A 27,917-nucleotide genomic window follows, 5' to 3' on the forward strand; every position below is an offset into this window, starting at 1 on the left:
TATTGGAGGGGATCTGAACTTAGAGCGTTTTCTCATACTGGCACCACAGTCCTCTCGTCCTAATTCCATAACAGAACAATAGAACAATCCGTATCCCTTCCCCTCCTGTTGTGACCCCTTGAACCTGAGCCAGGCCTGATAAGCCTGGAAAGACAGACTGCTACCCCAGGCCTGGGCCTTTGGGAGCAATCTGTATGGCTTGCCCAGCAAGAGTCCACTTTCAAAATTATGTTTGGCTGGCAGATGTTGGGCCTTCACTGCTTTAGGGAAAGGGGGACTTGAGCCAAAAGGCAAAGAAGGACTTAGAAGATAGTCTCAGGCTTTTGAGTTTTCAAGGGCCCAGATCTGGGGTTAGGGTGCTTTAGGGAATTTTTTAGGAGAAATGTTAACTATGTGTGCTTTTTGCTTTCTATACGAACTTTTGAACCTTACAACTAGATAGGAATGTGATTCCACTGTGCAGTTTTAGAAAGAAAAATATTTTTATTCCTAGAATTTTTTACCAAGACAATTTGTTTTTTATGAAAACAGAAAGACGTTTTCAGATATGTAAGGACTTCTGTATTCTTGAAACAAGTCTTTAAACATGTCCTACAGCAGAATGATAAATGGAGCAAATTAAGAGCATCAAGATTGGGGATACTGCAGTATAAAATAATTGTTGCTGAGTAATTAATCAATTTAACATAGAAACGTTCCTTAAAATATATTGTACCTCTGGTTCTTAAACTGAATGATGTCATCAAAAATTATTCTCCAAACAATAATATTCTGAATCTAAAATCCTAATTTTTAAAATGTTATTTAAATTCTATTAATTAACATATCATGTATTATTTGTTTCAGAGGTAGAGGTCAGTGATTTATCAGTCTTACATAACACCCAGTGTTCATTACATCAAGTGCCCTCCTTAAGGCCCATCACCCAGTTACCTCATCCCCTTACTCCCCTCCCCTCCAGCAACCCTCAGTTTATTTCCTATAGTTAACAGTCTCTTATGGTTTCTCTCCCTCTCTGATTTCATTTTATTTTTCCCTCCCTTCCCCTATGATCCTCTGTTTTGTTTCTTCAATTCCATATGAGTGAAATCATATGGTAATTGTCTTTCTCTGATTGACTTATTTCGCTTAGCATAATGCCTTCTAGTTGCAACCACATCATTGCAAATAGTAAGATTTCATATTTTTGATGGCTGAGTAATACTCCAGTGTGTGTGTGTGTGTGTGTGTGTGTGTGTGTGTGTGTGTGTGTGTACATCTTCTTTATCCATTCATCTGTCAGTGGACATCTGGGCTCTTTCCATAGTTTGGCTATTGTGGACATTGTTGCTATAAACATTGGGGTGCAGGTGCCCCTTTAGAGCACTACGTTTGTGTCTTTGGGGTAAATACCTAGTAATGCAATTGCTGGGTTGTAGGGCTAAAACCCTAATATTAACAAAGATTAAGGATAGGGGATAGAGAATAAAAGTTTGTCAAACTTATCTTGTTTATATAGAGATATAAGATACCATTTCATTTCTGACTTTGACGAGTGAAATGTGGGTTAAAGTGCTTTTGCAAAACTTTGAGTAGAATGAAACATAGGATATATACTACACTGTATCGAATGTATATTATACAAAGCTCTGAAAAAGATAAAAAGAAAAACCCATATAATAAAAGGAGAAAACAAAAGAAGTAGTTGGAAGTCTAAAAACAGAATGAAAGAAGGTGACAGTTGAAGATAACAATCATGGTACATTAAAATGAGTTTAAATTAAATTAAAATCTCCCTACTAAAAGGCTAACATTCTGGGATGCCTGGGTTGCTCAACTGGTTAAGCATCTGACTTCGGCTCAGGTCACGATCTCTGGGTCCTGGGATCAAGCCCTGCATCAGGCTCCATGCTTAGTGGGGAGTCTGCTTCTCCCTCTCCCCCGGCCCTTCCCCTGCTCCTGTTCTCTCTCTCTCTGTCTCTCTCAAGTAAATAAAATCTTAAAAAAATAAAAAAAGCTAACATTCTGAATTGGAAAACAAAATCTAATAATGTGTTGGTTTTAAGAAACACACTTAAAACCAAATGAGACCCCAAAAAACCTTATAAGCAAAAGGATGGTCATGAGTGTATCAGATCTGTTTAACAAATGGCACTGGGGCAACTGGATATCCACATACCCCAAAAATGAAGTTGGACTCCTTGCCTTATACCTACCCCAGAACTAATTTAAGAAGGATTACCGACCTAAATGCGAGAAATAAAGCTATAAAGCTCTTAGAAGATAAACAGAAATAAATCTTAACGACCTTAGGTTAGGCCAAGTCTTATTAGATACACCAAAAGCACAAGGAACAAAAGAAAAATAAACTTTATAAAAATTAAAAATTGGTGTGCTTTAAATGGTACAATTAAGAAAGTGAAAGAGACCACAGAATGGCAGAAGTATTGGCAAATCATATATCCAACAAGGGACTTGTACCCAGAATATATAAAGAACTCTAAAAAAGCTCAATTATAAAAAGACAGATTAACCCATTTTTTTTAATGGGCAAAAGTTCTGAAGAGATATTTCTCCAAAAAGTTATACAAATGGCTGATAAGCACTTGAAAAGATACATGGGGTGATGTTATCAAGATGGCAGCACGGGTCATGCCATATTTCAGTCTCCCTCACAAGAAGACCAACTAGCAACTACTCATAGACAAGACACTATTGTGAAAATCCCAGAACCCAGGGATGAGACTGAGGCACTCTCTGGGGCCCCGGAGACCAAAAAGGACCACCACATTAGAAGGGTTAGAAGAGTTGGGGTGCTTAGGCGGCTCAGTTGGTTGAGCATCTGACTCTTGGTTTTGGCTGAGGTCATGATCTCACGGCCATGGGATCAAGCCCTGCGTCAGGCTCTGTGCTCAGCACAGAGTCTGCTTCAGATTCTCTCTCCCTCTCCTTTCTCTCCCTCTCTCTTTCTTTGTATAATATACATGCTCTCTCTTTCTCTCAAACAAATAAAATTTAAAAATATATGTTTTTAAAAAAAGGGGTAAGAAGAGCCTTACCCTTCACTGTAAACTCATTGCCCTCCCCCAGCTGTACCACGCTACACTGAACGGGCACGCCCGGGCTTCTGATTTTTCCAGTGGGAAACGAGAGCCCAAGGTGGACATCCAGCTCCCCCAGCATTATGGGATGCTTCCCAGGGGGCCCACTTGGATTTCACCTTAAGGGGATCACTGGGGGACTCTGCAGGGCTCAAACACCGGGTATCAGATAGAGGTGAAGAAGGGGACAGGGCCTAGCACCGCCAGTGCTCAGATCTTGATGGATCTCTTTTCTGCCTGCAGCAGCACTCAAGCCGAGATCCGAGCCGGTGGCTCTGGCCGTCTCTCTTCAGAACCAGGTTGGTGGCCCTGTTTGGCCAGGGAGCTCAGTTGGCAGTTCTCTCTGATTCGAGTCCCCAGTCGAGTCCATACTGACTGTGGAGCCTGTGTTCTGCTGGGGTAGGGAGACAGATTTGCAGCCCCACTCAACTGCTGAGCACGGCTCCAGTCCCACCTATCCAGGAAGCCTTGCCGAGGAACTGGGGCAACTGGAGCTCGTCCTCCAACCCTGATTGGTCAGGGAGCCAAGCCGGCCGCCCTGTCCCGCTGTTAAGCATAGCCTCTGACCCTGCATAACTAGGGAGCCTGAGCAGCGACCCTGGGCAGGCCCAGAGCCCAGCCTGTGGTCCTGCCAAGCCACGGAGCCGGCCTACCCGGCCTACCCGGCCCTACACGGCCCCACCCAGCAGCAGACTCCAGCCTCTGGCCCTGGCTGGTTGCTGAACACAGCCCGCAGCCTTCCACAGGCAGGAAGCCCAGATGGGGACTGGCCTCGGTCACAGAGCACAGCGGGCAGCCCAGCCTGACGAAGGGACCCAGACAGCAACTCGCCTGCCCGCAGAGCACAGCGTCTAGCCCCTCCCAGCTGCAGGATACAGCTGGGGGCCCCTCCCCACCACAGAACCCCACCAGCAACCTCGCTTTTACACGGCTGGCAAGTCTCTGTTGGCTCTTGACGAGAGGCCTGCGTTCTCGGGACTTTTCCACAGGACTGCTGGAGTGTCCTCCTGACGTGGCGGTTGGCTTGTCCTAGAGCAAGTGACCCAAATGAACGCAAGGTGGAACCTGCAACGTCTGTGACCCAGCCTCCGAAGTACTGCCCTGTCTTTCCTCAGTCTCCTCTGGGTGACACAGATCGGCGCTATTCGGTGTGGGAAGGGATTTCAAAAGGACAGGAATACCAGGCGGTGAGGGTCACTGGGGGTCATTTTGAAGCCTGGCTGTGACGGTCTGCCTTCCTGATCCTAACCCTGCCACATGCAAAGGATGTTCACGGCTTCCGAATCGTCCTTGTCCCCCCACCCCACACGTACATCCCGTTCCCGTATCAGTGGAGCACGGCCAGCAGCCTGCCCGATCGCAGGGCCTGGTCTACAGCCCTGACGGGTCACAAAGCACCGTCTGAGCCTTGTCCAGAGTCTGCCTGCACACGGAGTAAAGCCAGCAGAACCATCCTACCCAGGAGCACAGACTGATAGCCCAACCAAACAGGAGAGATCACGGAGTCCAGCCTGTAGCCCTGCCCCATCACAGAGTCCAGTCGATGACACCACCCCACCACGGTGAAAGCTCACCCAACCAGCAGGGATTGCAGAGCCCGGCTAGTGGCTCCCTCTGACCACAGAGCCCAGCCAGTGGCACCACCCCTGACCTTAGAACCATGTAGAGAACCGTCTTAGAAGGAGACCAGTCAGCCCCCAGTTAAGCCCTCAGATGGCTGCAGGCCTGGCTGCCATCTTAACTGCAATCCGTAAGAGACCCCCAGCCAGAGACACCTCACTAAGCTACTCCCCAATTCCTGACTCACAGGCACTGTGAGAATCAATGCTTAACTGTTGCTTTAAGCTGCTAACCTCTGAGCCATTTGTTAGAGAGCTAATATAACTAATACACACTCTTCATTTTCTAGGTTTTTACTCATTTCTATGGAGAAACAGAAAGGAATAATAAAACAATAAACCAGAAAAAGTCACAAAGTTTCTAGCAATCTTATAATGCTGCCTTTGGTTTATTCCCTGGGCTGTCTTTTCCGATTTTCTAAGACTATTCCAGAAGTTCCTCTAAGAGGGTTCTGAGAGTCTTCTAGCCACAGTTCCTGAGAGAAGACTACCTATCCTACCTACCACCCACCTCAGAATGTAGTCAGAGATGATGACATATGCTTATATGTGCAATTATTTGGGGGGGGGGGAACAAGTATAAAGAAACCACATGTCCAATTCTAAGGAAAATGGTATAAATTACAATATATTTTTATGATACAATATCATGTACCCATTACACAGCATAATTACAAAGAGACCCTAACTGTTCTGGAGACACTTTTATGATGTATTTTTAATTTTAAAAAAAGCAGGACATGGTCTTATGTGTAAGTATAGTATTTTGTGTGTATGTGTGTGGACATATATGTTTATATAGTGTTTTAAAATACAATTGGGAACTTCTAGCAGGGATTATCTTTGGATGACAGGATGCAGATGACTTTTTCCCCTTTATGCTTTTGACAGTGAATGTATACTACTATTATAATCAGATAAAACATTTAAAGAAAAACGGGGGAATCCTGCCCATCCCTCAAGAGTGTCACCCGTGAGACTACCCAAAATCAATCTCTTTTTTCTAGAACTTCATTATCGTTCCTTTCCTCGTACGCTCCCATGTCTTCTTCTTTGGCGTTTGCGTGCAGTTATAAATGCAACAACGTAAGTGTACCACCTGGGTTTAGCGCTCCAGAAAATGGCCTCGCTGCTCTCTCCTGAGCAAGACCCTGCACACAGGCGGGGCAGGCCCGTTCTCCCAGGCTCTGATTTCCTCCCACGGGAGGTGCTCCCTGTGGACTCACGGGACTGAACAGAAGTCCTCTCCCCATTAGAAACTTGTTGTCTGGGGGCGCCTGGGTGGCACAGCGGTTAAGCGTCTGCCTTCGGCCCAGGGCGTGATCCCGGCGTTCTGGGATCGAGCCCCACATCAGGCTCCTCCGCTGGGATCCTGCTTCTTCCTCTCCCACTCCCCCTGCTTGTGTTCCCTCTCTCGCTGGCTGTCTCTCTCTCTGTCAAATAAATAAATAAAATCTTAAAAAAAAAAAAAAGAAACGAACTTGTTGTCTGGTCGATCCTGAAAAGGACTGGCTGGTGGCGTAAATGCATCGGGTGGTGGGATTTTCTGGGCGCCAGTAAGGCCTTTTTCCTTTTTCCTGCAACTGATGTCATTATCCCAGCCCACAGAGATGAATGTTCTGGGCTGGAAAAGTGGAAAGTGACCCTGGAGCCACGATGCACTCCCTGTCACATCACCGCACATCCGGGAAGGCTGCCCTGAAGGTCACAAGGGAAAAGGAAACCAAGGCCACAGCGGAGGCGGGGAGCTAGGAATAGGTGGGGGTGGCAGTCAGGGAGTCCAGTGCACCCCTCGTCCCGCCCACTCCCAGCTATGGAACCGGCGCTGGTGTGGGTGTGGGCTCAGCACGGTCAGGGCGCGAAGTCTTCTGTAAGAACAAAGGGCCTAGGAGTTGGGCTTCGGTCAGTGAGAGAGCTACCGGTGAGGTAGATGTGGGGGGGCAGGCGGATCTCTCACTCAAATGGCCTTTCCCTTTGTAGTCTGGCGCTCGCAAGTGGCTCGTGAGGTCAGGACGAGCCAGGGCCCCATCTTTCTCCCTCACGCCCAACATAAGTAGCAGACGAACTGGAGTCCGGAGCAGGGCAAAGGCAGTCTGAGGAGGTTGCAGAAGTGCCCCCCAGAGGCAGACAGAGGGGCGCGGCCCGCCTAGCTCGCCGGCCACGAGGACCTTACAGAGATTTAGGGCCACTGTACACGTGGCCAACACAAATCTCGGTTCCCAAACCGACTGAAACCTGTTTTCCTGTCACTTCTATTCTGAGTTCCCTTTCCACTGGGATCCAGACGAAACGCCATCTTGGTTGACAGGGCATCCCATCTGAGTTCCAGGGAGCTGATGGCACGAGAGCAAGGGCTGCCGGCGTCAGAAGGAAATACGGACATGCCTCGTTTCGCTGTGCTTCGCTTTATTGCGCTTTGTGGATGCTGCTTTTCCTTTCTTTTTTTTTTTTTAAGAATCGAAGGCTTGTGGCAACCCTGCGTCAAGTCTATCGGTACTTTTTCCAACAGCATTTGCTCACTTCCTGTCTCTGTGTCACATTTTAGTAATTCTCACCACATTTCAAAGTCTTTCATGCTTATTTTTGAATTGCTGCGATTTCATGATAAAACTTGAATGGAACAGGAGTTACTTCTCATGGAGGAGCAAAGAAAGTGGTTGCTTGAGCTGGAATCCCCTCCTGGTGAAGACGCCGTGAAAACTGTTGAGATGACAACAAAGCCTTCAGAATATTACATCAACATAGTTGACCCAGCAGTGGGAGGGTTTGAGGGGGTTGACTCCAAATTTGAAAGAAGTTTTGTGGGTAAAATGTATCAAACAGATTGCATGCTATAGAGAAATTGTTCCTGCAAGAGTCAATCAATGTGGCAAACTTCATCATTGTCTTTTTTTTTTTTTTTTTTTGAGAGAGAGAGTGAGGGTGTGGGGGTGGTAGTCAGAGGGAGAGGGAGAGAATCTTAAGCAGACTCTGTGCTGAGCAGGAGCCCAGAGCCTGATGCGGGGCTCGATCCCACGACCCTGAGATCATGACCCGAGCTGAAATCAAGAGTCAGACACTTAACCGATGTAGCCACCCAAGCCCCCCACATCGTTGTCTTATTTTAAGAAATTGCTGCAGTCACCCCAACCTTCAGGAACCACCAGCCTGATCAGCCAGCAGCCAGAAACATCCAGGCAAGACCCTGCACTTGTGACTCACTGAAAGCTCAGGTGACGGGCAGCATCCTTTAACCATAAAATATTTTTTGATTAAGGTATGTACATAGTTTTTGTAGACACAATACTATCGCACATTCAGCCTACAATGTAGTGTAGTGTGGCTTAGGGGGACGTATTCAAGCCATACTGGGAGGTATGCAGTTCACAGAGAAAAGGAATTCTCCTTTCTCTCCTTATTCCTGCTTCTCGGAATTCTTATCCAAACATTTTGGCTGTTCCCTTAGGATGTCATTCCCTTAATGGATTTAGGCTTTTGGAAACCAAGGTAAAGACCTTCCTTCCGTTCTGCTTTCTGCCCTCCTGTACCCCTTCCCTGAGGTGTTGGACAAACAGCTTAGTCATTTGAATCTAAGCAAGAGCAAAAGGAAGAAAACCCAGTCAATCGGTCAATATGTCAGAGATGCTATCTGCCACCTAAGTGACCTTCTTCCTGGAGTACTGAGGAGAAGCTAGTGGGAGGATTCGTGACTTTGGGATTCCAGTTGCATCTTCCTTGGAGATAAAAGTTGAGAAGCATCAGTCATTCCCTTAGCAAGTAAGAAGAGAGGGAGAAGCTTTTTAAAAACACATTTATTTTAAAATTTTACATCATCTTTGGGTAATTCAGAATTCGATTAGTCATGTTTCCAGACACTTCTGAGATCGAGGTCTCCAAACCAAGGTGAATAGCTTATGTGATTGAAGGATTGGGGGACCTCATGATATAGGATGAAGAGATAGCTACTGACAAAGACACAACCCCTCGAGACGGGGACTTCCCTGCAGCACAGAATCACCATTTTTAAATTATGTCACAATTATGAAACCTCTCACCAGACCAACAATAATACCCCTGTCTTATTTGCATTTTACTAGTCTCCATATAGAGAGAACACAGAATTAAAAGTCCTGTAGATCCAGAATCACACTTAAATTAATCCGATCCCTTATAGTAATTAAAAGCTAGCATCTACCCAGTGTAGTCTCGGTGTCCACACCAACGCCTGTCTCCTGCCACCTTCCTCTCACTGTGTATGATTCAAAGATTGCAATGAGTGCATCAAATCAGAACCTAAAGCAAGCTGGGGATTCATGGGCCCAGACAGGTGGGAAAGACTCCCTCCCCACAGCAGGAAGCAGCCCAAGTGCTCGGCCCATTCCGAAGCAGAAAGGCCAGAGCTGCAAGGAGATGGCGGGTGGGGGAGGGAGAGGAGGGGGAGGAAGAGGAAGGGGAGGAGGGACACTTCTGCACCTGCACTCCCCCATGTCCTCGGATGGTTTCCTGGGTGTTCCAGGCAGGGTAGTTGTCTCCCAGTAGAATAGTTAATTCCCTGATGACTGGACCCCCTCTCTGACCTCCCTCAAAGCAAGGTCATGCCCAGGTGTGAGCTTGGAGCAGGTCCTTAGTAAAGGGAGGAAGGGAGGGCAGGAGGAAGGAAGCCCCCATGTACTGAGCACCTGCTATGTGCCAGGTACAGAGCCGGGACAGGTGTTTCGTGTAACCCTTACAACAGCGCTGTGAGGTAGACTCATCACCCTCATTTTACAGATGTGGAAACAGAGTCTTAGGAAAATTCGCTCATGGTGGCATGGCTAGTGTGTAGGGGAGCATCAGTTGGAAAGCCCAAGGCTTCTCCCTCCAGGGCTCCTGCCGCTGCCTATACAAGCCAAGGCTTTGGCAGCCCGTGAGCGCGTCAGCTCCCAGACGACTCTTCTAGGGCTTAAGCTTAAGAGGCCCTTGAGCACATGGGTTAGGAGCCCTGGCTCTGCAGCATTACTTTGTGTCCCTGAGCAAGTCCTTTACCTTCTCCTCACCAGGGCCCAGACCAGTCCAGCGTGGTTCTCCACTGGAGAAGGGGGTAGCAAAACTACCCGGGAAGCATGTTTGCACACCACGGTGGGAGGGCCTCTCTCTGGAGACTCTGACGTTGCACCTTGCTGGAGGGGTGGAGCGCACGGCCGTCCGATAACCCCTGTGAGAATCCGTTATGATCGCTAAGGTTCTGACTTCTGAGAGCAACTTTAAATTCTAGGGAACCACATCCCCACTCCCTGAGAGACATTCTGCAAAAGGCCCATGAAGGTGAAAGCAATCATCAGATCAGGATACTTTTAAAGTACAAAATGCTTAAAAGTAATTTGAGAGAGGAAAAAAAAAAATCTGCTTTAAGGGGGAAAATGAGATGGCAGCCAGGAGGGGTGGGGTGGGCATTCATGGGGAAGCAGCGGACACAGTGTGCGAACCCAGCAGCAGTGAAGGGTCCGCTAGGCCGAGCACGGACCAGTCAGGTTTTGGCATCGGGCTTGCCAGGTGTCTGCCCTCAGGGGAAGCAGTTTCCTCGGAAAATCACTTGGGCCTCAAAGTTCAGGTGGCCCTTAGAGAATAAATGGGCAATAAGCGCAGAAAGGAAAACACAACTCAAATGACTCAAGCATCTGCTTGATGCATTTCTCCTCTTCCTCTAAAACCTCCACAGCCCAGCTCGGCGAAGCCCTCTCTGACCCATAGACACAGCAAATGCGTGGCCCCTTGGCGCATGCAAGCCCACAGCACGGCGAGTCTGCCTCGCCACCAACCCCCGTGCCCGGAGCACACCGAATCTTCCGTCTCTCCTCCACTGCACCGTGAGCCTCCGGAGGATGGAGACCGTGCCCTCCCGGGCCTCTCTTCTCCATATGGAGAGGATGTGGCTTCATTGAGACCCATTGTGCATAAGCACCCAGGCTAAGGACCCGCCAAACCGGCTAGAGTGATAGGAATGCCACCTCTCCCAGGGGCATGGACCTCGGGAGCAACTTTGTTCTGGAGGAATCGAGCATGTTTCCTATGCCCTGTACCACTTACTGGTTCCCCAGAGCCACCCTATACCCGGGCACAATCATAATTTGGGAGAATTTCTTTTACACATGAAATCCATGTCTAGGTACAGATTTCGAGCAAGAGAGAGCTCTGGTTTGTGAGATTAACATCATTCCGATGGGGAAACAGCCCAGCGTCGGCAGCCCTGGGGGGGGGATAGGTGGTGTGGAAACAATGCTTGGGGTGTGTGGACACGTGTGTGGCGGGAGGCGCTGGGCTCGCACAGCTCTGCGGCTCCGGGGCAGGCTGGACCCGGCTGCTTGCTGTTGGGACTCCTGCAGCCTGAGGCTCTCGTTGGCAGAAGGCCCACCGTGCGGGTTGTGATTGTTCGGGAACGTGATCTGCCCGGACTTGGTGGAGAAGGGCGAGGGGACCTGACTGGGGAGCCCATGCTCAGCAGCGAATTTTCCGGAAGCCAGGCAGTGTAGCTTTCCCCAGCAGGTAAATGTCCTCGTCTGTGCCCTGGTTGAGGTGCTTCACCAGATTCTTCTCAAAGAGGAGTGGGTGGTAGGCGCCCATCGTGCAGGCGCTGTCGAAGAACTTCTGGTAGTAGTAGCACACGTCGGTCTTGCGCTTGGACGGGAGGAACTCGTAGATATCCACCTGGTCGCACAGGGTCATCATGATGATGATACCTGAGGAGGAGAGCGGATCAATTTTTTGGTGTCCCCTTAAATGGTACACCTGAGGCAAGTGCCTCCCTTGCCTCATCTTTCAAATCCCAGCCTGCTCTTCCTGTTTTCCTACGTCCCCCTCCCTAAGCCAAATCTGCCCCTCACGCAGGCCTGGCCCAATGCTGCTCCTCCACTGAGCTCTCTGACAGCACCCCCAGGAGCGCTGCTCTCTCCTGGCTTCGGACACCTGACTGAACTCCCCCACCAAAAGCCCTACAGGAGAAGGATTCTATCTTATTGATCTCTGGCTCTTAGCTAGAACTTGGCACAGCGTAGAAATACAGCAAAAACCTAGCAGTTGTTGGTTAACAAAGGAATGAGTGAATGAATGAATGAATGAATGAATGAATGAAATCCCATTCTCTAATCTCTTCTAGAAACAAACACAAGAGATCTTTCCCCAGATACTGACTCACCAAGCATCCCAGAGGATGGAGGGTTGGGCTGAATCTCCTCTGGGGAGACTTCTTGAATGATGTCCCACAGCTCCCAAGGCATCTGGGGCTTGAGGATGTAAAAGGGCTGGTCTGGATGCAGCTTGCGGTAGCTCTTATAGTTCTCGAAGAAGCTGTAGTCGGGGCTCTGGTACCACTGAAGAGAAGGAAATGGTCTTCTCAAGGAGAGGGAGATGACTTGGAGCCCCTTCCTCAGAGCGGATTCCAGACTGCCCATCACAGCTCTCGCTTGCTAGCACAGGGGACCCAGCCTGCGGCCTATGCTCACAGGGAATTTTGAGCTTGGCTACCCTGGAACAGCTTCAGACTCTGGGATCATGGACTCTGGGAATGCCATCAGAGCTCAGAGGGGCCCTTGGCACCATCTAATCCCACCTCTCATTCTTAAAGGGCTGAAAACTGGGCTGCGGCGTGTCGCATCTGCGGGTTGGGAGCCCTTGTCCTGCCCCAGGCACACCTCAGTTCTAAGTGAGATCCGAGCAAAAGTGTGGAGGCTGAGGGGGTGAGGGTGCCAGGGATCACCAGTGCCTGTCAGCTCCTAGTGGGTCTGACTTCAGAATCCAGTGACCTCAAGATGGCACGCTGTGTCCTTCCACCCTGACGCCATTCCCCTGTGGCACTGCAGCCACATCAGGGAAAGGCCGGCTGACACGCACGCCAAAACCAAGAGCACCATTCCAGAGAGGCTGCGGGGCAAGCAGGCCTGAGACTCTGTCCTCTTCCTGGAAGAGAGCCCTCCGCTTAGTAAACCCAAGTCCTGGGACAGGACACTTTCCCTCTCCCCATTCTGGAAAAGGGAAACAGCCATGCCTCTATCTACTTCCCTATGCTGTTATGAGTGAATTGGGAAGAATTCTGGAAACCGGAAGTAGGTCAAGCATGATGATTCTGTCCTAGGAATGAGTAGCCACTGTCTATTCCTGCTGCTCTGCCTCAGAAATAACTGCATGAGACGGACACAACCCCACCCCAGACGGTGAGAAATCCAGCCACTGTTACTCCTGACCCCTACCATCATTAAGATGGCCCTGCGGGGCAGAGCACAGAGAGCGCTGGTATCGGACAGGGATACTTCTGCGCTGCTAGTCCGGACTGAAGTGCGTTCCCTCCAGCGGAAAGAGCCAGTCCTCAGGGGTGGCCCAGGTCAGCCATGACTTTCCAAACCCAGGAACTCGGGAACTGGATAGGCAAACAGAAGACTCACTCCCTATTTCCCATGGACACCCACTTACCTTTGGGATATCTGAATGGTAAACAGACGGGTCCCACACAATTAGGATTCCCTCGTTGTACAGACTGTCTTTGAGGAAGCGCCCTTCAGTGGTGACCAACTGCAGGAAGAAACAAACTGTCACCTGAATGTGGACCTGTCAACGTTCTGTGTTGAGAAATAACTGACAGGTGGCAAGTACCATCGAGGTAATTCATGTCAGTGATCCATGAGACCAGCTGGCAGACGCTCACCTTAAAAAGCACATGTTGCCCAGGGGGAAACAGAGAGACAAGTGGCAGAAACCGAATCAAGCACTACCTTAAGATAAAAGCAAGAATCACAATAATCGCTCCCCACCTCGACCACTCACCATCACGAGGTGGAGACGTAATCAGCGTCACTGTAATACCTCAAGAATGACTACGTACAACCCAGAGAGCAGCAACTTGCCACGAGCCTCTGAGCTACTCCGTCCCCTCCCCCAAGGGCAGGAAGGCCTTGGAAGCCTGAAGAATATAGTCCCACCTCCTCAGTATATCTTTGAGACAAAAACTATTGGTGGTGGGCCCACCTTGGCCAGGGATCATGTGGTCGGACTGGGTGCTAAGGAGTCCCCAGGGAGCCACAGGGTGCCAGCATGAGTATGGCCATGAGGTGAGTGAGGCAAACATTTCTGTTTACCTCAACACATGGCCATCTAAAATGAAGATTACTGGAAATAAAAATTTCACAGCCTCTCTTACAGCTAAGCCTGGCCACGTGATAAAATTCTGGCCAAGGGCGTGTGAGCAAGTGCGACTTGCAGGAAGTATCCTTAGAGGCAGAGTCATGCCTTTCCTTGTTCATTCCTCCTTCCTGCTCACTGAAAGTGGATGTGATGGCTGGAGCTGGAGCAGTCATCTTGGACCATGAAGTTGAAGTCACATGATTGAACAGCAAATGCACAAGGTAGTAGGAGCCCTGGTTCCTGACACACTGGAACACCATAGCAGCTCTGGAATGTCCCTCCTTGGACTTCTTTTACATGAGACAGAAATACATTTTTATCTTGTTAACCTTGTGTTGAGGGGTGGGCAGAGTGTTGCTGTCACTAACAGCCAAACCTAATTCTACTTAGTACTGTGAGGAGCTTGTCTGGGAATTGCAGGTTGGGCAGGGCAGCTAGGATACAGAGGGAGAGCTGGAAGGTGTTAGAAAAATGTAGGCAGGGGCCATGCCAGGGAGCTTAGAGTCTTTTCAGTAGATTATGGGGCTGGTGAAGGCTTTTAAGTGAGAAGGATGTAAACTGACCAGCGTTCTGGAATCTCTAAAGTTTGAGAGAAAGGGAGACCAGGTAGAAGCGGCCGTTGCGGCCGAAGAAATGACGGAGAAGGAACGAAGACCAGAAGCTCCGACCGTCAGCTGCAGACCTGCAGACCCACTGGGCGTTGAGAGCGAAGCAAAGGGGGTTAAAAGTGGCTCCAACACCTCAGGCCATTTCCTAAAATGAGAATGTGGAAAGAAAGGCAACTGTTATGTGCCTATGGAGGTGAGGTGGGGATCTGAAGTTCAAGGTTGAGACACAGCTGCGGGGCCACGGGATCGAGGACCGTCTTCTGACTTCAAGTGTGACCCTCTGTCCGTGGGGAGCACTGTAACTCCCGGCACAGGCATTCAGGGCTGCGGTCCAAAGGCAGAATACACATCCCGGCAGATGGGGCTTTGCGAGACAGACACGATTGAGCTGGTGACAGGGAGGCCCAGGGAGCCGTGGGCGACCTCCCACTATTCTATACGTGTCTTCTGAGACCGAATTCTACAGCTTCATTCCCTATTCCCATCCCACTCCTTCCCCCTCAAAGCAGCTGGTGCACTGAGAGCCCCAGTCTTTTCTTGAGCCTCGCTTCTTTCTCCGCAGAGGACCGTCGCCGGTGATGTACGCGCACTTGCGAGGATCAGAGAGAACCGGAGTTGTTTGAACATCTCCTGCTCCTCTCCAGTAAGCACACAAGAAGGAGGCCAGTAGCAGCAAGTTCTGGCACCCTAAGACTCTCCCAGCATCTGTGGCTTCACGGTCCTCGGAAATCCCAAGAGAGCTGCTCAAAAGTCTTCTCCATTCCGACAAAGGAGAACAACAATGGTACCAGGAGATGCCATCTGGTGACGTTTATTCCAAGCCAGGTACGTTCATACGGTGTCTCAGCTCACCTTCGGAACCGTCCCAGGAGGTCATTATAAATATGCTCGTCATATAACTAAGGAAATAAACTCAGAGATGCTAAGAAACTCACTAGTTTCTTCCCTTTGGTCTGACTCCAGAGTCCACACTTCTGACCTACGTCCTGCACTGCCTCGCACAAAGAGGGTAGGGTGGGTCAGCCACGGGTCTGGGGAGGAGACGCCGAAGAAAGCAGCTGATGAGGGAGACGGACATGTCACGAGAATGTTGCTTCTTACCTGAGTCATAGCAAGTCACAGCTGGAAGATCCTCAAGGGCCTGGACCCAAGTCTGTCATTTTCAGATGGGTAAACTAAGGTCCATAAACTTAGACTTGTCCCAGGCTTCCACGTGAGCTCGGCACAGAGCCAGAACCAGAGTCTAGAGGCTGGCTGCTCCCCGAGTGTTCTTTCTTTCCCCACAGGGCTGTATTGATAAACCATGAGGCATTTGAACAGCGAGCACGCTGCGGGGCCTGCGTCACCCTCGGTTCTCACCATACACAGTGGGGAAGTGGCTGTTCACTCCAGCTACTTGATGAGGCGAATGACAAAGCACGAAACCGAGAAGAGGTGAAGGTAAGGGCTAGTTTATCCCGAGGAGGAAGAGAAAGTGACCGCAGCTGGGACCTGCACGGGGCCAGGGGAGAAGCTAGCAAGCACTTCTCAAGCTTAAATGGACACGGCTCTGAACTTACATACTCATTCTGGTCGCCCTTACGTGAGAGGTCAAGATTTCCTCAAACACAAGACAGCCTCAAAACTGCTCGCGGAAGTGGGCAGTGCTCCGTGTCTGACTCGCTCTGTGGTCTTAGGAGGGCTGCTTCCCGTCTCCAGGCTCAGGTGCCTTATTTATAGGACAGGACCACCCTGTGAGGCCCTGCCTGGGCAGCCGGCCATGACTGGACAGCATCTCAGACTCCCATTTCCCCCAACTGCAGCGCAAGGCACCGCGGAGAGATCAAGGTCTTCTCAAATGCCCCTGCACTTAACCTCGTGCAGAGTCTGACCTGAGTTCAGGGATCCCAGGAGCCTCGTGATGAGGAAAGTAAGTCATTGCCACAGCAACGGAGCCCCAAGGAACACCTGCCAGGAAAAGGCTACACCAGGGAGATGGGGTGGGGCTGTTAGAGAAACCTGTTTCAAGTCCTCTCCAATCACAAAGCAAGAAATGCTCACTGCGGAAAGTTAGAAGAGACAAAAATACACACACCTGTATATATATATATATATATATATATATGAATAAGAAAACAACCATCAATCATTGCATTCTTCAGATATTGCCTTATGAATATGTTGGTCTTTTTTCTTCCCAAATCTTTTTTCCCTCACAGTTATGGGCTGAACTGTGCCCCCTTTCCCCACCAAAATTCCTACGCTGAAACCCTAGCCCCCTATGCGACTATATTGGAGATAGGGCCTTCAGAGAGATAATTAAGGTTAAATGAAGTCACAAGGATGGGTCCCTAATCTGATAAGATTGATATCCTTATAAGAAAGGGAAGAGACACCAAAGATCTCTCTCTCCACAGGAGCATGGAGGAAAGACTATGTGAAGATGCAGAGAGAAGGTGGTATCCACAGAGCGAGGAGAGAGCCCTTACCAGTAACCAACCTTGATGGCACATTGGTCTTGTACCTCTGGCCTCCAGAATTGGGAGAAAATAGATCTCTGTATGAGCCATCCCATCCGTGGTAGTTTGTTATGGTAGGCCTAAGAAACTAATACAGTGTGTGTGTGTGTGTGTGTGTGTGTGTGTGTGTGTGTGTGTGTACTGATATCTTAACTACAGAGTCTAGACTTAGTTGTTTTGTTAAACTCAGACAACAAAGTCCATGTCTTCTCACATATCCCTCACAATATTTCCCAGCCCCAAAAGGGGCATGAAAAGGAAGCTCTAAGAAGCTACATAACTGGCCCAGGATCACATAGCAAGGAAGGGAAAGAGCTAGGACACCAATCAAGGCCTGTCTGGTCTCTTTCCACTGCACCAGACAACCTTCATTCAAAACAGCAAGGGATGATGCAACAGTCTGTGTTCTAGCTGCCAGACTTGCAACCTTGCCAGAGTTACAAAGCCAGTTAGTGCCACAGGAAGACAAACCAAGGGGTGGCTGAGGTCCTGAGTAGATATGAAAAACAAAGGCCTGACTATGGTAAACCAGACCTAGACGGGAAGCAGGTGCTCTAACAGGGAGAAGGGCACCTCAAGTGGAAAGCCACCACAAACCCCAAATCAGAGGGGCCTGTAATTCTACCCCGCAGCCTAGGAAGTCATCAAAAGAACCATTAAGGATAAGAAGAAGTAATGTTGGAAAGTACTTAAATGTCCAAGCAGAAGAGGTTATGAGAATAAGCCACGGAATGGAGCCCCCAAGGAGTACTATCCGGCTATGACAAAGAGGAGGAAGATCTCGAGGAGCTGATATGGAGGGATTTTGAGAAGATACTGGGGGAAACAGTGTAAAAGAGCATCTAGGACCCCCTGCACTACGTTCCGTGCGAGAAGCCAGGGGGATTAAGGAAGCATACATACATTTGTTTGTCTCGACAAACACACATACAGAAGGACAGATCAGAGCACAGTATGGGTGGCTCCCTAGCAAGCGTGGTGCTGGAGCCGGCTGGCAGGAATTTGGGAGGGAGTTAGAATTCTCTGACTATACCTTTCTGGGGAGTTTTGAATTTGGGGAGTATGTTAATATTCTGCATAATTTAAAAAGAAGGAGGAAAAGAAAACCCCAAAACTGAAACAAAATGCATACAACTGAATTTCAAATAAATTCAACAGTCTCAGTTCAGAGAAAGACAAGGACGAACCCAGGTAAGGCAGGTGTACATCACGTGACTATGTGACCTCAGTCTCGGGCAGGGTGTGGAAGAAAACTGCGAGCCCAGCCTGAATGCTCTCCGGGAGGTTTGCAGTACAGAGAGATGTGCAAAGCAATTCTCAAACTCCCTTAGGGGTCTTATCAATTGTGAGCAAATAAGCAGGCGAATGTGTTAGAAGCAGGAGGGGGGGTGCAAATATAGAATGGGGAAGGCAAGGGACACCTTCTGTGGTAGGCTGAAGTCAGTCGGGGTCATGTACACGCATGTCTACGCGGATGTGTCCGTGCACACACGCAGGTATGTGTAAGTATACAGTAAGTATATGAAAGCACGTGCACGTGCACTGTGTGTGTGCAGGTACACATACGTGTGTATACGTGCTCTATTTCCTAGCTCGCCCGGCCGTAAGGGCCAAGAAACCAAGATACCTCAGTAGGCATGAGCCACCTAGCACCCAGATCTTGGTTTCTAATATCCATTTTTTATTTTATTTTATTATTTTTTTAAAGAGAGAGAGAAAGTGAGGAAGCACAAGTGGGGGGGGGAGTGGTAGGCAGAGGGAGAGGGAGAAGCAGGCTCTCCGCTGAGCAAGGAGCCTGACCCGGGGCTCGATCCCAGGACCCCAGGACAATCAATTTTTACTTAAAAGAGCCAAGACTCCTTGGAAAAAATGTCATATCCCAGAGTTAAGGTAGGTTAGGAGGAGGAAATAAAACTTTCCTGGCTATCTCAGTGCTCCTGCAAACAGCCCTAGACTCCTAAACGCTTCACATACCTATCAGAATAAACTCTGTAGCTGTTTGTCTAGTTAATTGCTCTGCTCTGGTTCAAAACCAAATAAAACTTCTCTTATCTTCCCAAGAAGCCAAATGGTTATAGCCCAGATGACATCTCGAGGTTAATATAGAGATATCCTAAGAGGCCAAGGAGACCAGTGCAGGAGGAAAGAAGCCCAGGAACTTACAGACATCTCCAGTTTCACATCTGAGTGTGTTTATATTCTAAGGGGCTGGAGTAAGAAGGGGCCCCTTTTAGGAAGGGCAGAGGACAGCCACCTCCTGCCTTTTATAAGCGGTGTGTGTGTCGGGGAGGGGGGATCACTTCCTTTTTGTGCCTTGCCTATGGGGTATTTGGCTAGTCAGGTGGGATCACTGCATTGCCCTGGGAGTAGGAGCTTGGACACAGAGGGACTAGTACACTCCTTATCTACTGTAAAGTGTTAAATAAGAAATCTGTCTCTGACCCAGAACACTGTGCATACATACATTCTGGATAAAACTAATAAAGACGAAACCTTTAAAACGAGACAGATAAGAAAAAAATTAATTGGAATATCTTGTTATGCCAGAAGACACCAAAGTATTAAAAAAAAAAAATGGTGAGGGCATGCGTGTGGCAGGGAAACAAGAGCCAGCTTCAAGGAACTCCCACCGGCCAATTCTAAGACAATTTGAACATCAAAGTAATTCAGAATAGTGATGAGTTACAAACCATTGAAAAAATAGGAATCCGTGAGTTCTTACCAATAAAAAAAAATCCGTGAGTTCTTACCAATAATAAATAGAGAAAGAAAGGAGAGGAGGGAGGGAGGAAATGAGGGGAGGGAGGGAGGGCTGTCACTTACAGTAGAATTCTGAGCGCCAACCCAATGATGCAGAACAGGCAGACCTATAGTGAGAAGACTACCATTTTGCAACCATCATAGTAAAGACTGGTACAGGCAGAAGTGAGCCGTGAATGCTAAATAGAGGAGGAAATTTTGATCAGGAGCAGAACAGTGGCGCAGGTAGTGAAGTGCTCACCCATAGACTACAAGGGAAAGATAACAGCTATAAAAGCGGAGAAATCAGACAATACCTTATCCAGGTGATCAAAATTAAAATCAGCTGAGGGGCAGACAGACATCGGATGCCCCCTGATGTGACGCTCTTAGGAGGACCCAACATCACTTATGTAGTTTTCCAGCCAGGAGTGTATGAACTGAATCTAATATTGAGAAAGCACTGGACAAACCCCAAATAATTTATATCTTTGAAGAAGGACTTTATTCTTCAAAAATGCCAGTGCCCTAAAAGACGAAGAAAGGCTATGAAAATATTCCAGATTAAGGGAGACGAGAGGGGCACAAGAACTAAATGCACTGCCTGAATCTGGACTAGATCTTGTACCGAAGGGGGAAAAAAAAATACATGCCATAAAAGATATTATTAGGTCAATAAGCAAACAGATCAGTCTGGAATTCAGACAGATTAAACTATGTTATCAGCATAAATATATGACGTTGATAACTGTACTCTGGTTGCATAAGACAATATTCTTGGAAATTCCTAGGAAATACAGCCTAAGGTGTGTATTAACTCAGTCCATTCAGGGGCTATAACAAAACACCAGAAACTGAGTGCCTTGTATAGCAGACATTTATTTCTCGTAGTTCTGGAGGCTGGAAAGTCCAAGATCAAGGCACCAGCATACTTGGCTCCCCAGTGAGAGCCCCCCTCCTGGCTTACAGATGACTGTCTTCTCTGTGTCTCATGAGAGAAAGTGAGCTCTGGTCTCTTTCTCTCTTCTTACGAGGGCACCCTCGAAACCTCTCCTACATCTAGTCATTTCCCAAAGGCCCCGTCGCCAAATACCACTGCACTGGAGGTTAGGGCTTCAGCATATGAATTCGGGGAGACACATTCAGTCCATAAGAGTCTGCCCTGGATCCTCCAAAATCATATCTTTCTCACATGCAAAATAGATTCATTGCACCCAACCTGCCAGATGTCTCAACTCATCCCAGCATCAACTTGAGAGTCTAAAGTCTTGTCTCACGTGACTATTACCTAAATCAGACAAGAGTGAGATCGTTCATTCTGAAGCAAAACTCTTCTCCAGCTGTGAACCTATGAAACCAGCTAAGTTATATACTTCCAAAGTACAGTGGTGGGATGGCATAGGCTAGACATTCCCATTCTAAAAGGGAGAAATCAGAAGGAAGAAAGAGGTGGCAGGACCCAAGAAAGTCCAAAACCTAGCAAAGTAAATACCCCTAGAAGTTAAGGCTTGAGAAGAATCCTCTTTGGTTCAATGCTGTGCCCTATGGACCCACAGGGCAGTGGTCCCACCTCTGTGGCTCGGCCACGCCGCAGTCACACCCCTAAGGCTCTGAGCAGCTACCATCTGGCCTCTGAAAATCAAGGCCCACTCCCACCTCTGAAACTAAGGATGCAGCCTCGATGATTTCTAAATCACCTTTGGGATCATGCTTTTCCTGTCACGAAGAAAAATGCCATTCACAGCCCAAGTGCTCTCTAGTCCCATCCTGTTGGACCTAAGAGGCCCACGGCCTTCCTCCACTTTGTCCTGTATCCATCTCCGTCAGCTCAAGCTGGCAGCGTTTCTGCTGGGGGAGCTGAGTAGACCCGTGGTTCACACCCTTGCTCATCTCCTTATCAAATGGTTTTGGGGCCACCCCTTTGTTTTCTCTTCAGAACAAGCTTTCTCGATTTTTTGGCATATAGATAAGCCAAGAATTTTCCAAATCTTTAAGTTCTGTTTCCTTTTTGCTAAGCGATTCCTTTTTTAATTCATTTCTCTCTTCTCACATCTCACTAAACGCAGTCAGGAGAAACCAGGCCAGTCGCTCAGCGCTTTGCTTAGAAATCACCTCAGGTGCATCATCCAATTTCTTTGCTCACAAGTTCTACCCCCTACAAAGCGCTAGAACCCGGTTCAGCTGAAATCTCTGTCACTTCATAAGAAGGGTCACTCTTTCCCCATTGTTCGAGAACATGTTTCTCATTTCCATCTGAGACCTCACTAGAAGGGCCTTTATTATCCATATTTCCACCAACATTCTGTTCACGATTATTTACATACTCTCGAAAAAGACAGAAGCTCTCTCTCCAGCTCTCCTCTACTCTCTTTGAGTCCTCACCAGAATTTCCCTTAGCGTCTATATTTCTAGCATGTCCCTCAAAACTCCTCCAGCTTCTACCAATCACCCAGTTCCAAAACCACTCCACATTGTTAGGTTTTTGTCATAAGAAGACTCCTCCTCTCAGAACCAAAAGATCTTAGCTCAGGCCACTATGACAAAGTAGCATAGACTGGGTGGCTTAAACAGCAGACATTTGCTTCTTACGGTTCTGGAGGCTGGGAAGTCCAAGGTCAAGGGGCCAGTACCTTGGTTCCTGGTGTGGGTGCCCATCTTGGCTTGTAGACGACCACCTTCCTCACGTGGCAGACACATCACAGGGGCGCTCACATTCAAGACCTCATCTAAATATATTTCTCTCCCAAAGATCCCATTTCCAAATACAATCGCATTGAAGGTTACAGCTTCAATATATGAATTGAGGGTGGGGGGGACATACACTTTCTGCCCATAATAAGTATTTAGGAATTAATGTCTACAATATATACAACTTACTTTCAAATGAAAAAATATTATGAAGAATGAATAGAGCAGATGATACAACTGTAGGATAAAATGAAAAAATGCATCTGGATAAAGAATATACAGGCATTCTTCATATTAGACATATTACTGCAACTTTTCTGAAAGTTTTAAAGTATTTCCAAATAACAAGTTCAAAAAAAATTTTTAAAGAATTTGGAGAAGTTTGGAGGCAGTCCACTGAGTGAGCAGAAAGTTCTCTAGACTCTACTTCATTCAACAAATATTTATTGCACATCTACCATGTAATGGGCTCTGATCCTGGCACTTGGTATACGAGTGAGCAAAACAGACAAACAAGCCTCCTCTCCGAGACCGAACGTCATGGTGGCAGAACTTGGCAATAAGTGAGACGGGCAACTAGGGTGAGGGGAGCGAGAGGCATGGACTGGGAAAGTGCCAGCAGAGGGCCAGGGAGGAGCCTGACCCAGCTGTGAGGAGGCCTTCATCCTGCCCCGGGGCCTGCCATTACCCTCTGTGTGTAGTGAGGGCCACCTTCTCTTCCCTGGCCTGGGTGGTCTCCTTTGGAAACTGAAATGACCTGACAAGACCCTGGGCTCCACAGGGGCAGGGAGCATGTCTGTCTCTGTTTTACTGCTGTTGTGGGCTGCTGAACTCCAGCTCCCGACATAGAGGCTGGCACAGGGCAGGCGATCCAATAAGAACTTCTGGAATGAATTCATGGCTTGTTGATCTTCAAAGTCCTTTTAAGCTCTGTGAATTCCAATACCACTTGAATCACCGCAAAGGACGTCCTATCATAGCAGACATTAAAAGGATAACGAGGGAAATAAATCTTTTACGAAAAGATAACAAGGGAATATTACGAAGAACTTTATGCCAATAAATTCAATGACTTAGAAGAAATAAACAAATTCCTTGAAAGACACAAACTTCCAAAGCTCAGCCAAGATGGAACAGGTAACACGAACAGCCCTAAATCTATTAAAGAAATTGAATTTGTAGTTTAAAAACTTCCCACAAGGTAAATTATAGGCCCAGATGGCTTTACCGGCAAAATCTACCAAACATTCAAAAAAGAGGAAAAACACCAATTCTATACAAACTCTTCCAGAAAATTGACAAACCAACCTCCATCCAGATCCTACCTCTTTCACATCCGTTCTGTCCTCCCTTGAGCAACCCACTCAGATTCTTTGAACCTTGGTGTCCTTACATAAAGTGGTAGGTTATGATCACACTTCGCAGCACTGTGCTAAAGGTCCCGTGAGATAAGATACGTATGGGCCTCAGACAGAAGAACCACTGAATAAGTGGCACCAGCTATGGTCTCAGGATAAGCCCCAGTGAGTGACCCGAGAATGTCCTGGTTGAAGTCCAATCAGGACATCCCGTTGCCATGCAGGGAACGTGGGCCTCCTCTCCCCAACCTGGAAGAGAGCTTCGTAGGCAGACCTACCATAGCCTTAAATGAAATCTTTGCAGGATGGAGATTTACCCCTTCACTCACCACCTGGAAGAAATGCCTAAGAAGGGGGTAGCCTTCCAAACCCAAGAGACTTTTCAGGGCTTCTCCATGCTCCTTCTTCTCGATCGCTGCCCCTACCAATCTGGAGGTCGTACCCATTCTCTCTGAAGTCACGCTCTCCAGGCCCAAAGTGGCCAGCAAGGCCTGGAGATCCTGCGCCACTCCTCTGGCTGGCTCCTTCCTCTGCTCTCCTCACGCCAAGCCTTCTTTGCTCAAACCTCCTCTCCAGAAACCCTTCTTCCCCTCAGCCTCCCTTTCTCATATCCTACTTTGTGGGGAATACAGCAGCCCTTTCATCCTTCCACGACAAATGGCCTCCAGCTACCTTTCTTAGCCTTCTTCCCTTCTGACTCCCTCCTGCGGGGCTTGATCTTCAGCGGGGCTTTGGATCAATCCGTCCTCCCCATCCCTTACTTACTGCCCCCTCTCTTCAGTATATTCAGCTTCTCCCTCTGTCAACTGGTTTCTCCTCATTGACTCAAAAGAAATCTTACGGTGGTAAAATATACATAACATAAACTGTGCCATTTCCAGGGTCTTGAAGTGTCAGCCCAGCGGCATTAAGTGTATTCAGGCTGTTCCACAACCATCACCACCATCCATCTCCAGCACTTCCTCATCTACCCAAACTGAAACTCTCTACCCATTAAACAATAATTCCTCGCCACCCCCAGCCCCGGAAACCACCGTTCTACTTTCTGTCTCTACGAATTGGACTATTCCAGGAACCTCATGTGGGTACCCCGTACAGCATGTGCCCTCGTGACTGTCTTCCCACTGACTTTTAAACGTACTCAACTCTCTCCAATCTAAAAACATGAAAAGAACAGAAACGGGCCCTGGAACTCTCGACTCTCTACGGCTCTTGCCCTACTTCTCCTCTGCCCTTCAGAGCTGGCCTTCTTGAAAGAACCCTCCGCACTGGCCTTCCCCACTCACTCCTGACCCTATGCCCCGACGTGGCTTCTGGCTTCATCGCTCTCCCAGACAGCTATTGCTAAAGGCCACCGGTGGCCTCCGTGCTGCCAAACAGACAACAGTGCTTCTCAGGCCTCACCTCGGTGGGCCTCAGCAGCATCGGACAGTACTGACTAACCCCTCTTCCCGGTTTTGTTACTCAAAGCCCCTGCGTAGAACTTCCGTCTACACCCTGTCCCTCGCGCTCTCATTCGGCCCCACCGTTTCGTTGCCTCGCAGATAAAGACGCCTGGCAAATTCGCACCTCCAGCCCCCTCTGTACAGCTGCCTACGTGACATCTCTTCACAGGCATCTCCGAGGCAGCTCAGATCAACCCCCTCCAGAACCACAGTTTTTATCCTGCCCTCCTGTCTGACCCCCACACAACCCAAAACGTCTGCAAGCACTTGCAATCCCAGTGACTTCAGCCGGCCAGCCACACGAGCCAGAAACCCAGTAGCGCCGGCAGCTCCTCTCCCTTCACCCCTCGCCGCAGACCCACGAACACCTCTGGCCCACACAAGCCAAATAGCTCTCGAATCCCTTCCATCCTCACAGTCACCCTCATTTCTCCTCTGCAGCAACTGCTACATTTCCCTGCAGGAGCCTCCTAACTGTCTCTCCGTGCGCCGCACGGCCTCTGCGCTGATGGACACCGGCCACGTGTGCGGAGTGCAAGTCTGGTCAGGCCACGGAGAACACTCCTGACCGCGGCGCCAGGACGTGGCGCCTCCTTACCTTCAGCCTCTGGCCTCACCACACTCCCACATGCACTCCCCTCCTCCTGGGGCCCTGGCCTTGCCCTGCCCCCTCCCACACGTGGCCTCACCTAGGCCCTACCCTACTCGCCCTCCATGCCCACCCAGCTGTCTCGCCTCCTCAAGGCTCCTGACGTCCCTGACCACGGAAGATTTCCCTGCGGCGGCTCTGGGAGCACCTTGAGCCTCTCCTCCGGAGTTCTCTGGTGCCACCACCCATCTCTCTGCACGATGATTGGTTGTAGCCGTAGGCGGCCCGTGAACCCATCTCAGCATGGGCCCACACGAACGTAAGAGTAGCTCTTCTCCACTGATGTACATGCCGGGTCCCAGGGACTCTGCGTGGTCTCCTCGCTGCCTCCTCCTAACAACCTTGTGCTATGAAGGAGTGCTGCTCTTCTCCCCTCTCCGCATGAACAAATGAAGCTGTCAATACTTACCCACCATCATTTAGCCATTAAGAGGCAGAGCCAGGGTTTCCGCCCCAGGCAGGCCGACTGCAGATCTACGTACTGACCACCACATTCTACTCGGTTCTATCCATATTTGTCAAGTGGGGGGAGGTGGGGGGAGGCAAAGGTGGGTAGTCGGGTACCACCTTACACAGAAGTAGAGGTTAAGCTGTAGCACTTCCTGAGGTGCTCTCTAGCTCCAGGATTTCTTTGACTGGGGCACGAGAAGGAAAAGGAGAAAGAAGGGAAAACTCATCCCACCTCCTCTGCCTGGTTTTCAAGACTTGCCAGAGTCCAAGCAGCCATGAAGCTGCAGGCTCACCTCCCTCTATTGCGCAACGCAAATCCATCCCCACCCCCACGCCAGCCAGACCTGTTTGGATGTCTCCCTCATTTCCTATGGTGCCTCTGTCCTGCCAAAAGCACTTCTTAGAATGCCTTTCTATTACGATTCTTCCAAATCCTGCCCATATTTCAAAGACTAGCTCTGGTGCCATGTGCTCCAGAAAGTCTCTTGCTGACCAATCTATTTCTTTTAATCTGCCTTCTTATAGTTTATAATAAAAGTAATATAAAAGCCCAAAATAAAAGGTTGAATAATAAATAGGAAATGAAAACACATAGAGTCTACTGAGGATATTACAGGGACAGAAAGTGATATCATCATCAAGGGATTTGAGAAAGGACAGAAAACAAGATGGCAGCCACTGGCAAAGAAGTGAAGTTCATCAATCCAAGTCTCTTCATACAAAGGTTCCTAGGACTGTGGGCCTCAGATGGAAAGCGGGCCATGCAAGAAGCAGCTTCTGCCCAGCTGGTGAATTCCTGAAGGGCAGGCAGTGAAGAGATCACTGCCTGAGAGAAACGGAAGTGGAGCCTTGAGGCAGAAGAGTGGAGAAATGCAGGTGTATTGGAACAGTACGGAAAGGGCACTTAAGATCACTCCCTGGATGTGCTCCATGTCCACAGAATCCTAGGCAATGTACAGAGTCTACACATTGACATAAAAACACCCCAGGTTTACATGTTTACACAGAAAACAATAAACATCAATGGTCGTGAGTGAGGTGAATGGGTTTGCAGACCTCTCATGCTACTTTTGAGATATGTGTCATCCAGTTTTGTTCTTTGGGTTTTTTGTTTTTTGTTTTTTAACCACCAATTAAATCTATTAACAGAACTTTGTGGCAAGAGTATTTCTCAAGACCCCATCGGTTTTGAGAAATCAGCATATGCTACCTGGAAATACCTCAGGAAACTAATCCTTTAGGGGAATTCATGAAGCAATACGTGAATTCGAGTGCCATGTAACACATCGTCATCTGGTGATCACGTCTTACAATACTTGTATACTATTTTATAGCTTATCGAACATGCCCACATTCATTGCTTCACTTACTTTTCCCAGCATCCCTCACTCTGATATTCTCTGCCATGTTGTCCCTTGCGCAATACTCCAGATAAAACCTGGCAGCTACTGGGACAGCAGAACTCTCCTTTCTTGGAGCACTGGACACCTCTGTTAATGCCAGCGAATGCCACAGGGGCTTTTTCATGAACACATCACCAGGCTGGGTCTTAGACTCCAGAACTCAGGAAGGTCACAGGACTTAATTAACTTGGCAGCTCTGATGTGCTCCCAGCAGGTGGGGTCTATATAAGGGCCCACACTGCGGTCCTTCC

The 27,917-nt window shown here is 48.6% G+C and overlaps 1 protein-coding gene across 12 annotated transcripts in view; it reads right to left on the reverse strand.

The window, feature by feature from the left end:
• Positions 1 to 8,473: 8,473 nt before the first annotated feature.
• ST6GAL1 (ST6 beta-galactoside alpha-2,6-sialyltransferase 1) overlaps positions 8,474 to 27,917 on the reverse strand; it is a 119,412-nt gene continuing 99,968 nt past the window's right edge. For all 12 annotated transcript variants that reach the window (XM_008705182.2, XM_008705181.2, XM_008705178.2 and 9 more), the window contains 3 exons: positions 13,121 to 13,219; positions 11,850 to 12,024; positions 8,474 to 11,394 (listed from right to left, as the gene is read on the reverse strand). In XM_008705182.2, the coding sequence (XP_008703404.1) occupies positions 11,153 to 11,394; positions 11,850 to 12,024; positions 13,121 to 13,219 (516 nt within the window). In that variant the 3' untranslated portion in view covers positions 8,474 to 11,152. The remainder of the gene's footprint in view (positions 11,395 to 11,849; positions 12,025 to 13,120; positions 13,220 to 27,917) is intronic.

The sequence above is a fragment of the Ursus maritimus genome, unplaced genomic scaffold, assembly GCF_017311325.1.
Source record: "Ursus maritimus isolate PB19 unplaced genomic scaffold, ASM1731132v1 scaffold_4, whole genome shotgun sequence".
Taxonomy (NCBI): domain Eukaryota; kingdom Metazoa; phylum Chordata; class Mammalia; order Carnivora; family Ursidae; genus Ursus; species Ursus maritimus.